Raw genomic sequence first — 16233 nt, forward strand, 5'->3', positions numbered from 1 at the left:
GAAAAAAATACAAAAAAGCACAAACATATGGAGGCTAAATCACATGCTTCTGAATTATCAACAGATCAGAGAAGAAATCAAAAAGGAAATCAAAATATGCACAGAAACAAATGAAACAGAAAACACGACAACCTGAAGCCTCTGAGATTCCATGAAAGCAGAGCCAAGAGGGTGGCTCAGAGCAACACAGGAAGACAGCATTTAGAATGGGAAAAATAATAGCAAATGAAAGAACTGACAAGTAATTAATTTCCAAAATATACAAGGAGCTCTCAAGCAGCTCAATACCAGAAAAACAAGTGACCCAGTCAAAAAATGGGCCAAAGAACTAAACAGACATTTTTCCAAAGAACACATACAGATGACTCATAAATACATGAAAAGATGCTCAACACTGCTTATTGTTAGAAAAATGCAAATAAAGACCACAATGAGGTATCATCTCACGCTGCTCAGAAAAGCCACCATCAAAAAGTCTACAAACAATAAATGCTGGAAAGGGTGTGTAGAAAAGAGAACCCTGTTACACTGTTGGTGGGACTGGCAAACTGGTACAGCCACTATGGAGAACAGTGTGGAGATTCCTTAAAAAATTGGAAATAGAACTGCCATACGACCTAGCAATCCCACTGCTGGGCATACACACCGAGGAAACTGGAATGGAAAGAGACATATGTATGCCAATGTTCGTTGCAGCACTGTTTACAATAGCCAGGATATGGAAGCAACTTAGATGCCTATTGGCAGATGAATGAATAAGGAAGTTGTACATATACACAATGGAATATTACTCAGATATAAGAAAGAACACTTTTGAGTCAGTGCTAATAAGGTGGATGAAACTGGAGCCTTATTTTACAGAGTGAAGCAAGTTAGGAAAAGAAACACCAATACAGTGTATTAATACATATGGAATTTAGAAAGATGGTAACGAAGATTCTATATATAAGGCAGCAAAAGAGACACAGATGTAAAGAACAAACTTTTGGTCTATGTGGGAGAAGGGGAGGGAGGGATGATTTGAGAGAATAGCATTGAAATATGTATATTACCATATGTAAAATAGATGATCAGTGCAAGTTCCATGCATGAAGCAGGGCACTCAAAGCCAGTGCTCTGGGACAGCCCAGAGGGATGGGGTGGGGAGAGAGGAGAGGTGGCTCAGGATGGGAGACAGATGTGCACCCATGGGTGATTCATGTCGATTTATGTCAAAAGACACAACAGTGTAAAGAAATTATTTCCCAATTAAAATAAATCAATATATGAAAAAAATCTACAAGGTGCTTTGCTCTTTAAGTGAAGTTCATTTCCTAATGAAAATGGGACTGATCCATAAATTGAACATGACCATATCTATCCACTGAATTATTCAGCTTATCGTCTATGCCAATGTCTGTCTTACAACTGATATATTGAAACCACTTACATTTATTGTAACCATGGATATGTTAAGGCTTCAGTCTGCCATTTTATTTTTGTTTCTGTTTTCTTTTTCAGCCTTCCTGTCAGTTACTTGAACATTTTTAAAACTTCATTTTGGTTTATCTACAGTAGGTTTTTAGCCTATCTCTTTGTGTTGCTTTTTTAAGTCATTATTCTAGATATGAATTATATGTACAAAACTTCTCAAGTCTACTGGTGATATTTGACCAGTTGGAGGGATGTATAGAAAGCTTACATTATTTTATAACCCTTAACCCTCCCCTGATAATATCCTTTAGTTATTTTTTCTGTAAACCTTGAGAACTACATTAAACATGTTATAATTTTGCTGCCATTGTCAAACAATTTAGAACGCACAAAAGGAAATGCAAAGTCCATTGTATTTACTCATACTCTTGCTCTTCTGTGTTCTTTTTTCCCTTCCTGATGCTCTAAGTTTATTATATATCTATTGCTGTTTATTTAGAGCATTTCCTTTAGCCTTGCTTCTAAAGCATGTCTGATAGAACAAATTCTCTTAGTTTTTCAGCATTTGGTAATAACTGGATTTCGTCTTCATTCCTGAAGGATATTTTTGTTAACCATAGAACTCTAGATTGATTGATCTTTCCTTTCAGCACTAGAAGAATGTCATTTGATTTCCTTTTGGCCACCAGGTTGTTGATGGGAAATGTTCTGTAATTTAGATCCTATTTTCCTATCAGTAATCCATTGTTTCTATCTGGATATTTTCAAGATGTTTTTCCTTTGTATTTAGTATTCAGAAGTTTTACTACAATGTGCCTGGTAGGCAAGTCTTTCGAGTTGCTGGTGTTTAGGATTCAGTTAACTTTTTGAATCTGTCAGGTCCACATACTTTGCCAAATTTGAGAAGTTTCAGCTATTTCTCCTCAATTTTTTTTTCCAGATTTTCCCTCTTTCTCCTTTTCTTCTGGAACTCTGAAGACACAAATGTAGAATCATAAATTTTAATGTTTATTGCAACCTTCCATAACATACTCTCTGAGTCTTTCTATATTTAGTTCAAAGTACAAGATTACATGAGTGGAACAAAGGGTCATATACTCTATTAAAGACCCTGATCCTGGGAAAGATTGAGGGCAGGAGGAGAAGGAGGTGACAGAGGATGAGATGGTTGGATGGCATCACTGACTCAATGGACAGGCGTTTGAGCAAATTCTGGGAGATACTGAAGGACAGGGAGGCCTGGCATGCTGCAGTCCATGGGGTTGCAAAGAGTTGGACACATGACTGAGTGCACACACATCATGGAACTAATTTGTTGAAAGATTAAAATACATCAACACATTATAGAGTTAGGGTCTCTGAAAGAAAACAGAATGTGTGTACTCAGGCACCTGGGGCATTTATTTCTCCCCAGAAATGTCTTCATCAATTCTTATGTTAAGTTTCTACTTTAAATTTTTATTTAAACAATTCAAATAATATCATTCCCTTGTCTCCATTCCTATTAATTAATTAGCTTGAATTTCAAAAATTATTACATAATTTGAGGAAGGTAAAACAATATTTCCATTTTACATATTTGTTCACTTGTTCAGCTGTGTCCAACTCTTTGCGACCCTATGGACTGCAGCACGTCAGGTCTCCCTGTCCTTCACCATCTCCTGGAGCTTGCTCAAACTCATGTCCATTGAATTGGTGATGCCATTCAACCATCTCATCCTCTGTTGTCCCCTTCTCCTCCTGCCTTCAATCTTTCCCAGCATCCGGGTCGTTTCTAATGAGTCAGTTCTTCATATCAGGTGGCCAAAGTATTGGAGCATCAACTTCAGCATCAGTCCTTCCAATGAATATTCAGGATTGATTTCCTTTAGGATTGACGGGTTTGATCTCCTTGCTGTCTAGGGGACTCCCAAGAGTCTTCTCCAACACCACAGTTCAAAAGCATCAGTTCTTTGGTGCTGAGCATCAGTGCTCAACCTTCTTTTACATAAAATGGAGATAAACTCAAAGTTGAGTAATGTGAAGGACCACTGAGAGCAAGTGGAAAGTGAAACAAAGGCAAATAAATGCCTCTTGTCTTTCTTTGAAAAGCCCATCAGTCTTCTGTGATCACACAGCCAGCTGGTTTGCGAGTACAATTTTTAATTGTTTTTAAAATCGACTGCTTTTGCTAAATTTGGAAAAGATGGGGCTAGAATTCAGGTTACTTGACATGGTCCATGTCCTTTCCAATCTGACAACCACAAAAATAAACACAAAGTGGGAACAGAAAGGAGGGGAAGAGAGGAAGAAAGGGAGATATTTGATGGCTTATGATTTAATTATTAGTGATTCTTTTTTCTAAAATGAGTTTCCTGATAATTTAATTCTAACGTAAATAGTGAGGAATACTCTTGAGGTATACAGACACAAAACTTTTGTTTTTCCCCCTTTTGAGTAGGACCTTAGTTACACAGTTTATATTAATAGTGATTTAATCATTTAAAATAATTAACTTCCTGAACGTCATAGGTATTTAGCATAACTGGCCTGAGTTATGCTCTCCTTAGGCATGAAAAAGATTCCCCTGGTAATTAAAGCCGAGGTAGCACCGTGCTATAGTGAAAGGCTCCTGCAACCCTGGAGTCGTTAACACTGACACTAGTAGTTCCCGTGGTCATGAGTCCCTGATCTGAAGTCCACTACATTCTGCACATATTTTAACAGCTATGGCATTTTCATGTGTAAGAGCAAGGTAATCTAGATTATCTCTATAGGCTTATCTCTAAATGCCAATGATTCTACCCAAAGCCTTCCTCAGCACAGACAAGACAGGAGTGTCTGTCCTGGCATCCACTCCCTTCCCTCCACATTGCTGGACAGAGAATTTTCTAAACCATCACAAGATGAGCACGGCAAGTGGAAGTACAGGGGAAGATATAGCTCCTCTTCCAAATGTTCTGAATTTGTGTGGTGTTAACTAGGCCTGGTATTGCAGCAAGCATATTCTCTGACTCCTAAAACACCATTGTTTCATTTTTAAAAGTCAACATAACATTATTTTGTTTAACAAATATTTTAAAACATTCATAAATATTTGCACGGTTGTGAATGGTGTCTACTCTTGTACTGGGTCCGGTTTTGAACCATCTCAGATCCCAGCAGTAAAACTGAGTTCTGATTTGGCCACCATCTTTAAATGGCAGACATTCCATTAATCACTCAGGCAGACATGAGGTATCTGAAAAATGAAAAATCATGACTGGCTTAAAGAGGACTACAATAAAAGTGGCATCTGAATATACTGCTGCTCCAGAGTGTGTTTTTTGCACATCATTTACCTATCCACAAATTTCTTCAGTACCTCACAGGGGACAGAAGCCAGGAGCACTGTTAGGTTTAATCAATAGGTCTTGCATCTTTGTTAATGGATTAGAAGAGACGACAGCCTCAGCTAATGAGTTGCATTTGCTCTAGGCATGAATAATACAGGATGATTTACAAGCATTTTGGGTCCATTAGCAGAGTTATCTTATCCTGTCTCTATCAACTTGTTCTGTAGAAACAACCAGCTAGTTTTAGTAATAATCTAGGTGAGGTACAAAATAAAGCAAAGACATCACTTCCCCAACAAAGGTCTATATAGTCAAAGCTAGTTTTTCCAGCAGTCATGTACAGATGTGAGAGCTGGACCATAAAGAAGGCTGAGTGTTGAAGAACTGATGCTTTTGAGTTGTGGTACTGGAGAAGACTCTTTAGAGTCCCTTGGACAGCAAGGAGATCACACCAGTCAATCTTAAAGGAAATCAATCCTGAAAATTCATTGGAAGGACTGATGCCGAAGCTAATGCTCCAATACACTGGCCACCTGATACAAAGAACTAACTCATTTGAAGAGAGCCTGATGCTGGGAAAGAATGAAGGTAGGACGAGAAGGGGATGACAGAGGATGAGATGGTTGGATGGCATCACCAACTCAATGGACATGAGTTTGAACAAGCTGCAGGAGATGGTGAAGGGCAGGGAGACCTGACGTGCTGCAGGTCGTGGGGTTGCACAGAGTTGGACACAACTGAGCAGCTGATCAACACAACAACAACAATCTGCATTGGTAGTGGGGTTGTTTACCACTAGCATCATCCGGGAAGCCCTAATATAAAGCAAAGCATCCATCAATTCTCTAGATTAGGGTCCCCTAAACACTAAATAGTATGGAGGAATGTTTTTCCGTTTCATCACTAATACATTTGCTCATGAATCCCTCAGACCCTTCAGGTCACCATCAAGAGAAATTAGGCAGCTCTGGACCAGAGGTGGCGAGACTCAGAGTCTGATACTGGCGGTGCCCGGTGTCCAGCGTCTTCTCCAACAGTCACCCCAGGGTTTCGGTTCTGGAGAGCCAGTGCAGAGCCCAATATGCTGAAAGCACAGAGCACAGGGGTGCGAAATTCACCCACATCTGGAGGAGGTGGGCTCAGACGCAGTCCCTGAGCCATCACTAGCCTCCAGATAACACCATCGTCTTCATCAGTGTAACACCTGGCTTTCCTCGGTCAAATGCAAAGTTCCTTCCATTGTGAGAAGTTTTTACCTGCATGACCTCACGCAATCTCAAAAATACTTAGCCTCAGAAACACTCCAAGAAGTAAATTACTTTATTATTTTTTTATTACTGCTATGATGGTCAATATTATTTGTCAACTTGGCCGGGCTAAAGGGTGCCTAGATAGCAGGTAAAACATTATTTCTGGGGTGTGTGAGGATGGATTCAGACTAGATTAGCATATGCATCTCAGAAGGGGTGAAGAAGTCCACCCTCCCCCATTTGGGTGGGCATCATCCAGTCCTGAGGCCTGAATAGAGCAAGAAAGCAGAGGAAGGGGGAATTCGCTCCCTCTGCTTGAGCAGGGAGGTCCAGCTTCTCCTGCCCCTACTTGGGGCTTCTGGCACTCTCCCTATTGCCCCCTCCCCACCCCGATCCCCAACCCCACTGGACTGCGTGGCACCTGGACTGAATCCCAACACTGGCCACCTGGGCCTCCAGCCTGGAGACCACAGATCCCGGAACTTCTCTGCCTGCACAACCAAGTGAACCAGCTCTTTAGATACAATAAATCTGTATCTACGTGTATCCTAGTGGTGCTGCTTCTCTACAGAACCTTGACTAACAAGACCAAAAAGCAAGCTGAGCTTTAGAAACGTCATGCAAACCGCCCAGATTCTTATAAACAGCAAATAGCTGTGCTGGGGGGCATGCCTCAGGGTATTTGATGCCAAAGCAGGTGTCTTAGCTACTCTGTCTTGTCTCCAAGGTGCCCTCTGCTGCATTTCAGTACTGTTGCTGTTGTTCAGTCACCAAGGCATGTCTGACTCTTTGTGACCGCCGTACTGTACCACACTAGACTTCCCTGTCCTTCACCATCTCTGGACAAACTCATGTCCACTGAGTCAGTGATGCCATCCAACCATCTCATCCTCTGTCATCCCCTTCTCTGCCTGCCCTCAATCAGTCCCAGCATCACAGGGTCTTTTCCAATGAATCGGCTCTTTGTATCAGGTGGCCAAAGTGTTGGAGCTTCAGCTTCAACATCAGTCCTTCCAGTGAATATCAGGATTGATTTCCTTTAAGATTGACTGGTTTGATCTCCTTGCTGTCCTAGGGACTGTCAAGAGTCTTCTCCAACTCCACAGTTCAAAATCTTTAATTCTTTGCTGCTCAGCTTTCTTTATGGTCCAACTCTCCTATCCATACATGACTACTGAAAAAAATATAGCTTCGACTACAGGGACCTTTGTTGGCAAAGTGATGTCTCTGCTTTTAAATACACTGTCTAGGTTTGTCATAGCTTTCCTTCCAAGGAGCAAACATGTTTTAACTTCATGGCTGCAATCACATTTAAGTATACCCATATCTTTTTATTTCCAGTGTCCAACCACCAGTGATAAGTGAATAGATGGATAAATGAATAGGTTAGAAATATATTTTAAATACATAATTCTGAAAATATTGGGTTGGCCAAAAAGTTCATTAAGGCTTTTACTAGAATTTTGGCCAACTAATAAAAAGGCCATGCTGAATTTCAGCATTAATGATATTTCCGGACACTCCCTCCCCCCTTTTTTAATTTCCCTTGTCTTCACTGATTTCCCAAATTCTGTGTTTTGCTTTTAATTGGAGGATAATTGCTTTACAGTGTTGTGGTAGTCTCTGCCATACATCAAGGCAAATCAGCCATAACTATTTATATGTATGTGTCTCCTCCCTCCTGATCCTCTCGCCCCATCCCAGCCCTCAAGGTCGTCACAGAGTGCCAGCCTGGGCTCCCTGTGTTATGCAGCGGCTTCCCGCGAGTGATCTATCTCCCACATGGTGGTGTGTATGTGTCAAGGCTACATTCTCAACCCGTCCTACTCTCTCCTTCCGACACTGTCCACCAGTCCATTCTTTACCTCTGTGTGATTTTCCAAAACTCTAAGCAACATCTCAGGTGACTCAGCCAGCACACAGTACACCATTAATCCTGGGTGAAGGTTGAGACAGAAAATAGCAGTAAAATAGGAGATAATGGGCTGGAATCACCTTTAGGCCAGCAGGGCTTCACAGCGTTTATTTGCTTTCTGGGGTCAGGTGTGATGTCAGGCCCTTTACAAAGAGGCCTTACTAGCATAAGAAGCAGCTTCCTATTTGTCTTGAAGGATAAAGGCTAGTGCTTCTGAGAATGAGGGCAGACAGAGGAACGTCATGACTGGTGTGTACAGACATTACCACAAAAAGATGGGCAACTTAAGAACACTGGTGGTTCTGAAATGGACAATTCAGGATTCTGTTGAGAAGCATCTTTAGCTGCTCTAGAGCTCTCAAAAATAATTAGCACATCACAGCCCAAGGAAGGAAAACAAAAACAATCATCTGAAACAAAGAGAAGAGCTCTGGAAAGGAGGGGGCCCAGTGGTCGACAGACAAATGACTGATGACCAGGACAGGCTATGACCTGGCACGTGCAGCTGCTGGACCACTCACTGGACACTGCAGGAAGTAGCTGGCCCCACATCTCTGCTCTTGGAGGACTGCAGGAGGAGTCATAAGAAGGCAAGGTGTGAACGTTTAAAAAGAGAAGAGCCATTTCTTGGGAATCAAGAAATAAAGTTCCAGTCAATAAAAGCCAAGAGCCTGGGGACAGAAGCTGGAGGAACTCAGTGACACTTCTGATGTTCAGTGTGGACTCTTCCCTCCAGGAGAAAGGGGAACACCAGGCCCTTCTGCGGGCTTTGGGGAACACTGTGAGTTCTCTGTGTCTGGCTGTGTGCTCGGAGCATGCACGTCCCGTGCAATGTCACAGGGCTGTCCTTGACGGGAGTGCACACGGCTGGTCTGTTAGCTACTCTTGTCGACAGCACTCTGGATTCTCTTAGAAATAAATGAGGACTCTGCAAACTTTGCACAGTTCCTTGCCCAGGAAGATCAAGGGCTTCATATCACCATTGCTGTTACACTAAATTACCCTTCATGTACATTTGCACTCACTACGGTGTTTATTATCCACCATGTTCCAGACACAGACAGGAAATATGGAGCTTAGTGATGAATGTGCCAAGCACAGATGGAGAAAATGCATCATTTAACTTGCTGAATAAACACACCGGATTCCATCACATGACAGAGTATATTATACATCCTCTGTAAAATGCTGGAGATGTAATTTGAAAACTACAGACGATACCTGACACTGGCTGAACTACCCTTGTGCTGTGATCTGATCCTGACACATTGTTTGGATCAGCTAAAAATGGCTTTTGTATTTCAAAAGGTCCGGGAAACATTCTTAAATGAAGAATCTATGACGGTGACCATCTGGCTCACAGCAGACACACAGGAACCACCCTGCCTGCCCACCCATCTCTCACTCTGCCCACACCCTTTACATTAGCGCACATTAGCAGAGCGCATCTTAAAGTCTGGAATGTATGATCAGAAGCTCAATCATGTCACTTGTGAGAATGATCGCTGTCCTTGTGCTTCATCGCCTGCCAAACACTAGCAAAGCATAAACCACCCACAACATCAAGTCCAAACCAGGTATCTGGCTCACACGGGCTCTGGGAATCAGGGCTTTGTGATAAACAGTTACTCTCCCTGTAACATGGGGACCTGAAAGCTGAGGCCTCTGAGGCACCAGTTTAACTGGATCTTTAAGATAATACAGAAAATTTCAGTTCTAATTTAGCTTCCTTCCAAGATGAATAAGATGAGAGCATTGATAAGGGAAACAGCTGCCTGGAGGAGCCTCTTGCTCGAAGGCAGGAAATGAAGCCTGAAGGGCAGCAGATATGCTCTGCTTTATCAAGGAGCATAAAAACCAATAACAGGGTTTCTGAGAGAAGTAATTTAAGAGGTCAAGGAAAGGAAGAAAAGCAGGCTGAGGTTCTCTGCAACGACACGCCCATCTGGCTGGTTGCATGTTCTCACTCACAGGTGAGGGACCGTGTAGACGCCTGTTTGCTGGGTCCCGCCCAGGACTGTCCGAGGGCTTGAACCGTCTCAACGATTCTGAGAGCTTCCCTGGTGGTCCAGTGGATAAGAATTCTCACTGCAATGCAGGGGGCACTGGTTGGATCACATGCTAGGGTCAACTAAACCCACGTGTCAAAACTACTGAAGCCCACAAACTCTAGAGCCCGTGCTCCATCCACAGCAAGAGAAGCCATCACAATGAGGAGCCTGAGCACCAGAACTAGATAATAGTCCCCACTTGATACACCTAGAGAGAGCCCGCACAAAGCAGTGAAGACCTAGTGCAGCCAGAATAAATAAATAAACAGATTTCAAAACAGAGATCCTGTTTTATGAACCAGACATAGGGAGATTAGGATGCCCTGCCTATCAGGTGACTTTTTTCTATTAAAATGCTGTGTTTCTAAGATGCCACCAATAAAAAGTCCATGAAAAGGAGAGCAAAGAAGATTCTGTCAGAAGATATATCATCTTCAATGGAAAAAGAAAATCATTCTCAGATGCCTGTCTTAGAAAGTCATTAATGTGCACATTTCTCCCCATTCAAAGTACTGATTGAATGCTGCCTGGACAGGTAGCCTGCTGGGGGTCCCTGGGCAGCACCCTCATGGTCATGAAGCTAGCAGTGGGGCCTGAAAAGACCTGATGCCAACCCTCGGATTTACACCTCCCTCAGTTACTAAAAGGTACATTTTTAGCAAACATTTAAAAATATTATTTTGCACATTTTTTTCTTCGGTTTTTTTTTTTTAGAGAAAAGTCAACATCCTAGTGCAGATAGGAAATGTGTAAGCTGTGTTTGTTCCTCTGTCAGAATAAAAGGCATGATGTTCAAACCATGGAGAAAAAACTATACCGCCTCCAGAAGACAACTGAAATATTAAGTGATATATTACAACATTCAGTCAGTTCAGTTCAGTTCAGTCGCTCAGTTGTGTCCTACTCTTTGCGACATTAAATATATATTAAAAGTATAAATAAATTAAATGGACATTAAAAGTGGGCTCCTAGTGCCACACGGGGTATTTGTCCACTTGTTTATTTGCTTGATTCCAGTTTTCAAGTCCATTCAGGGTCCTGTCCAGGGACTCAGCCCCTAGAGGTCAGAGTTTGGAAGCCCTTGTCAATTCTGTTTTCAGCCCTTTTCCTGGTTCAGTCTGCTGTTTAGGTCATGGCTTATGTCCTGGGCAATCTGATCCCAGTGCCAAGGACAGGTAGCCCATGGGGCTGTTCTCTGAGCAATAATCCTACTTCATAGGCAGAGAGTAATGAAACATTTAAAGAAAATGAGAAGCATTTCTTCTTTTGAAAGAAAAAGAACTCTTTTTGGGAAAAAAAATCATTCCTAATGAAACAAGCTCATTGGATCTTATGTTTATCTTACATTAAAGAAGAATTTCGGGAGGTACAACATAAATGATGCAGGCTAGGTGTCTGATTAACTTCTTGTGGTTAAAGAGACATAGAACATTGTGATAAATATCTATTATTGTCTCAGAGAGTGATACTAGAAAGTCTAGTATCTAATGAAAGCTGAGAAACAAGGAAATCCGTATGAGGTTCCATTCATAAAATGTAATTAGCTATCAAAGACCAATATATTTCATTATGCATATAAATTTTGATAAGACAAAACTATGAAAATTTCAAAGTCCTCAATTAAAATTAAGATGCCTTATTTGGAAATATGATTTTTATGCACATGGGAGATAAAACGGGGAAAAAGGCATGAGATATTGAAATCAACTCTAACAAGTCCTAGCTTTACGTGACCAAAAGAAAATGAAATACGCAGTGTGTGGCTCAAAGTATGAGTTTTTAATCTAAGAGAAGGGAAAATGAGCTTCAGTAATTGATTTTTTAAAATTTATACAACTGTCAAGAAGACTCTAAGTTGGATAGCACAGTTTTTAATTTTAAAATGAAATATAAGTCAAGTATTAAGGTAACTTTACACAGTATCTAGTGAGTGTTCAAACCATCCTATGAATTCAGGCTATAAAGCTCAATCAAGCCTAGTGCAAATGTTAGAAGTGTTTGCACGGTCAGTAGAAAGTTTAATTTGTACTTTCATGAACTCACATTCAATTTTCCCTTACCTTTTAATCCAAAATCATAGCTCCGGTAAGTTGTGATTAAAATAAGAGCAATAAATTGAACTCAAGTTTGGGAATGAAAAACACATTTCTTACCCTGGCAGAGTGGAGCAAGGGAATCCCACTGATACATGCCAACTGGATTCCGCCTACAGGTGGCATTGCTATGGCCAATCATCCGATACCCAGGTTTGCAGAAATACTGCACTTTACTTCCAACTTCTCCTGCAGTCCTATTTAAAACACCACCATTCTTCACGGTGTGGGTCAAGCTGCAGTAAGGTGCTGTGGGCACACAAACACACATACATAGACAAATAAATAAATGTTGCATTTTGCTTGGTAAGAGACATATAAATGAAAGAGAGTCTCTCTATTGTTAAAATAGTGGGAAATCAGCACTGATACAGAAACTTTACTAACAGCATCCTCCAGTACAAAAATATTGTAGATGTGGATGCAAGGGTGTGGAGCAAGGGGGACTCTCATTCATTGCTGATGGGGATCCAAAATGGTGCAGCCACTTTGGAAGACAGTGCGGCAGTTTCTTGCAAAACTACACACACTCTTATCACGTGATCCAGCAATCATGCTCCTTGGCAGTTACCCAGAGGAGCTAAAAACCTATGTCCACACAGAAACCTATGCCCAGATGTTCATAACAGCATTATTCAGAGTTGCCAAAACTCAGAAGCAACCAAGGTGCCCTTGAGTAGGTAAGTGAATAAACCAACTGTGGTCCATCCAGACAATGCGGTATTATTCAAGGCTAAAAAGAAATGATCTGTCATGGAGAGACATGGAGGAGCCTTAATTACATATGATTAAGTGAAAGAAGCCAACCTAAAAAGGATACACACTGCATGATTCCAACCTTATGACATTCTAGAAAAAGTAAAACTCCGGAAAAAGTAAAAAGATTAGTGGTTTCCAGAGGCTGATGGGGGAAGGACAGTGAAGCTTGAAGGATTTTCAGCAGTGAAAATACCATGCATGAATCCACAATGGTGGGTTAATGTCACTTTACATTTGTCCAAATGCACAGGATGTTCAATACCAAGAGTGAACCCAGTGTGAGCTATGGACCTTGGGTGATAATGATGTGTCAGTGCAGGTTAACAAATGTAGCCTCTGCTGATGATGTGAACAAGGAGACAAAATCCAAGGAGTATGGGGGAAATCTCTGGAACTTCCTATCAATTTGCTGGCTTCTAAAAAAAAAAAAAAAGTCATGTATAGCTGAGTCACTCTGCTCTGCCCCTGAAACGGTCATAGCATTGTTAATGGGCTATACTCCAGTACAAAATAAAAAGTTAAATAAATAAATAATCCAAAAAAATTCAAAAGTGATCATTTTAAAAAAAGCCAAGAAATCTAGACCCAAGGGTCAAGTCTCTTGAGTTAGAAGTTTAGATTATCTACAACTGTTAATCAATGTGGTGGTAAAATTCTGACTTTCTGACCAAAAAAAAAAAAAAAAAGTATCATGAAAATGGAGAAAATTTAAGAACATAATACCTTGCAATCAAGGCCATTAATTTTACCCTTGTTGTTAAATGAATCCTGAGAATTGTACCATGACGTAGCCTCTTTTTAACACATGGGATTTGAATACCATCTTTGAAGAAAATGCACTACTTCATGTTGATGACCATGTTATAATAGCTTTAATCATCCCATTTGCAGGGAGACTTGTAAAATTAGAGACAGGAATTGTGAAAATCAGTCTTACCTATACAGAATCTAACCTTTCAGTGGCTAAAGGCTCTGCATCTTATTTACACATTTAGAGAAAGAAACTCAGTTTACTCTTACAAGACCAGTTTCACCACAGCGTAAAATCCTATGAACCCCCTTCAGATGAATAAAACACTAAACTAAAGAAAGCTGTGAAGTCCTGGAAATCCAGGGTTCCTTTTGAAAGAGGAGGTTTTAAATGTCCCACTCCCCTGTGGGAGTTCCATATAGAAAGCACACACACGTAGGTCTGAAGGCTTAATGCCAAATTTTTCCTTAGAAATAAATTCAGAAGGAACCTTCTGAAGACTTCACATCATAGCATTGCTGAGAAGTGATGTCTGTGTGTCTGGCTGGGTTGTCAACCATGCTCCTCTGAGATGAATCCTCAGAGAATAGTCTCAGCCAGAGGGTCTTCTGAAGTGCTGTTTCATTTTTTGTTTTTAACAGACTCATTTTTATTAAGGTAAAATCCACTAACTCTTAGAAGAAACTTGTATCTTATTGGTCATGGCATTTTCTGTGTTCAATTGTTTGAGATTATCTATTTTAAGCTTTGAATGAACCAAAATATTTGGTTTAGGGAAGGTATGAGTATAATCAGGCACCTCAGCTACCAACTACCCAGAATTATTGTGTCAATAAATTAAAATAATAATAAAAAGTAGGAAGACCAAGCAGACTGTAGACCCTGGCCAAGTTTAGAGATAAAGTCTGAAATGCTCCTAAAGGGGCAGTGGGACCACATGGTTCTTGGGGTGGGTTTTTGTCACAGTTCAGTCTGTTAAGAGACAGGAACTGCAGGATAATTGTCTAGCTCTATAGGGTTCAACAGAACCTTATCTTCTTTCTTCAAGAAAATTAGAGATATCAAGGGAACATTTCATGCAAAGATTGGCTCAATAAAGGACAGAAATTGTATGGACCTAACAGATGCAGAAGATATTAAGAAGAGGTGGCAAGAATATACAGAACTATACAAAAAAGATCTTCATGACCTAGATAACCACGATAATGTGATCACTCAGAGTCAGACATCCTGGAAAGAGAAGTCAAGTGGACCTTAGGAAGCATGACTATAAACAAAGCTAGTGGAGAGGATGGAATTCCAGATGAGCTATTTCAAATCCTAAAAGATGATGCTGTGAAAGTGCTGCATTCAATATGCCAGCAAGTCTGGAAAACTCAGCAGTGGCCATAGGACTGGAAAAGGTCAGTTTATATTCCAGTGCCAAAGAATGTTCAAACTACTGCACAATTGCACTCATGTCACACGCTAGTAAAGTGATGCTCAAAATTCCCCAAACCAGACTTCAACAGTATGTGAACTGTGAACATCCAAATGTTCAAGGGGGATTTAGAAAAGGCAGAGGAACCAGAGATCAAATTGCCAACATCTGTTGGATCATCAAAAAAGCAAGAGTTCCAGAAAAACATTTACTTCTGATTTATTGACTACACCAAAGCCTTTGACTGTATGGATTACAACAAACTGGAAAATTCTTCAAGTGATGGGAATACCAGACCACCTTATCTGCCTCCTTAGAAATCCATATGCAGGTCAAAAAGCAATAGTTAGAACTGGACATGGAGCAACAGACTGGTTCCAAATCGGGAAAGGAGTACGTCAAGGCTGTATATTGTCACCCTGCTTATTTAACTTACATGCAGAGTACATCATGTGAAACGCTGGACTGGATGAAGCACAAGCTGGAATCAAGATTGCCAGGAGAAATATCAATAACCTCAGATATGCAGATGACACCACTCATATGGCAGAAATTGAAGAAGAACTTAAGAGCCTCTTGATGAAAGAGAATGACGGGTGTGAAAAAGTTGGCTTAAAACTAAACATTCAGAAAACTAAGATCATGGCATCCAGTCCCATCATGGCAAATAGTGGGGAAACAATGGAAACAGTGAGAAACTTTATTTTGGGGGGCTCCAAAATCACTGCAAATACTGACTGCAGCCATGAAATTAAAAGAAGCTTGCTACTTGTAAGAAAAGCTATGACCAACCTAGACAGCATATTAAAAAGCAGAGGCATTACTTCACCAACAAAGGTCTGTCTAGTCAAAGCTATGGTTTTTCCAGTAGTCATGTATGGATGTGAGAGTTGGACTATAAAGAAAGCTGAGCACTGAAGAATTGATGCTTTTGAACTGTGGTGTTGAAGACTCTTGAGAGACCTTTGGACTGCAAGGAGATGAAACCAGTCCATCCTAAAGGAGATCAGTCCTGGGTGTTCATTGGAAGGACTGATGCTGAAGATGAAACTCCAGTACTTTGGCCACCTGATGTGAAGAGCTGACTCTTTTGAAAAGACCCTGATGCTGGGAAAGATTGGAGGCAGGAGGAGAAGGGGACGACAGAGTTTGAGTAAACTCCAGGAGTTGGTGATGGACAGGGAGGCCTGGCGTGCTGTAGTCCATGGGGTCGCAAAGAGTTGGAAATGACAGAGCGACTGAACTGATAGGGTTCAATAACTATTTC

General features: G+C 40.9%; 1 protein-coding gene across 1 annotated transcript in view; it reads right to left on the reverse strand.

Annotated features, from left to right (window-relative positions):
- Window positions 1-16233, reverse strand: part of CSMD1 (CUB and Sushi multiple domains 1) — a 2014689-nt gene that overhangs the window by 116866 nt on the left and 1881590 nt on the right. Inside the window, exon 49 of the mRNA XM_043893675.1 lies at window positions 12097-12285. Coding sequence (XP_043749610.1) covers window positions 12097-12285 — 189 coding nt within the window. The remainder of the gene's footprint in view (window positions 1-12096; window positions 12286-16233) is intronic.

The sequence above is a fragment of the Cervus elaphus genome, chromosome 32 (assembly GCF_910594005.1).
Source record: "Cervus elaphus chromosome 32, mCerEla1.1, whole genome shotgun sequence".
Taxonomy (NCBI): Eukaryota; Metazoa; Chordata; class Mammalia; order Artiodactyla; family Cervidae; genus Cervus; species Cervus elaphus.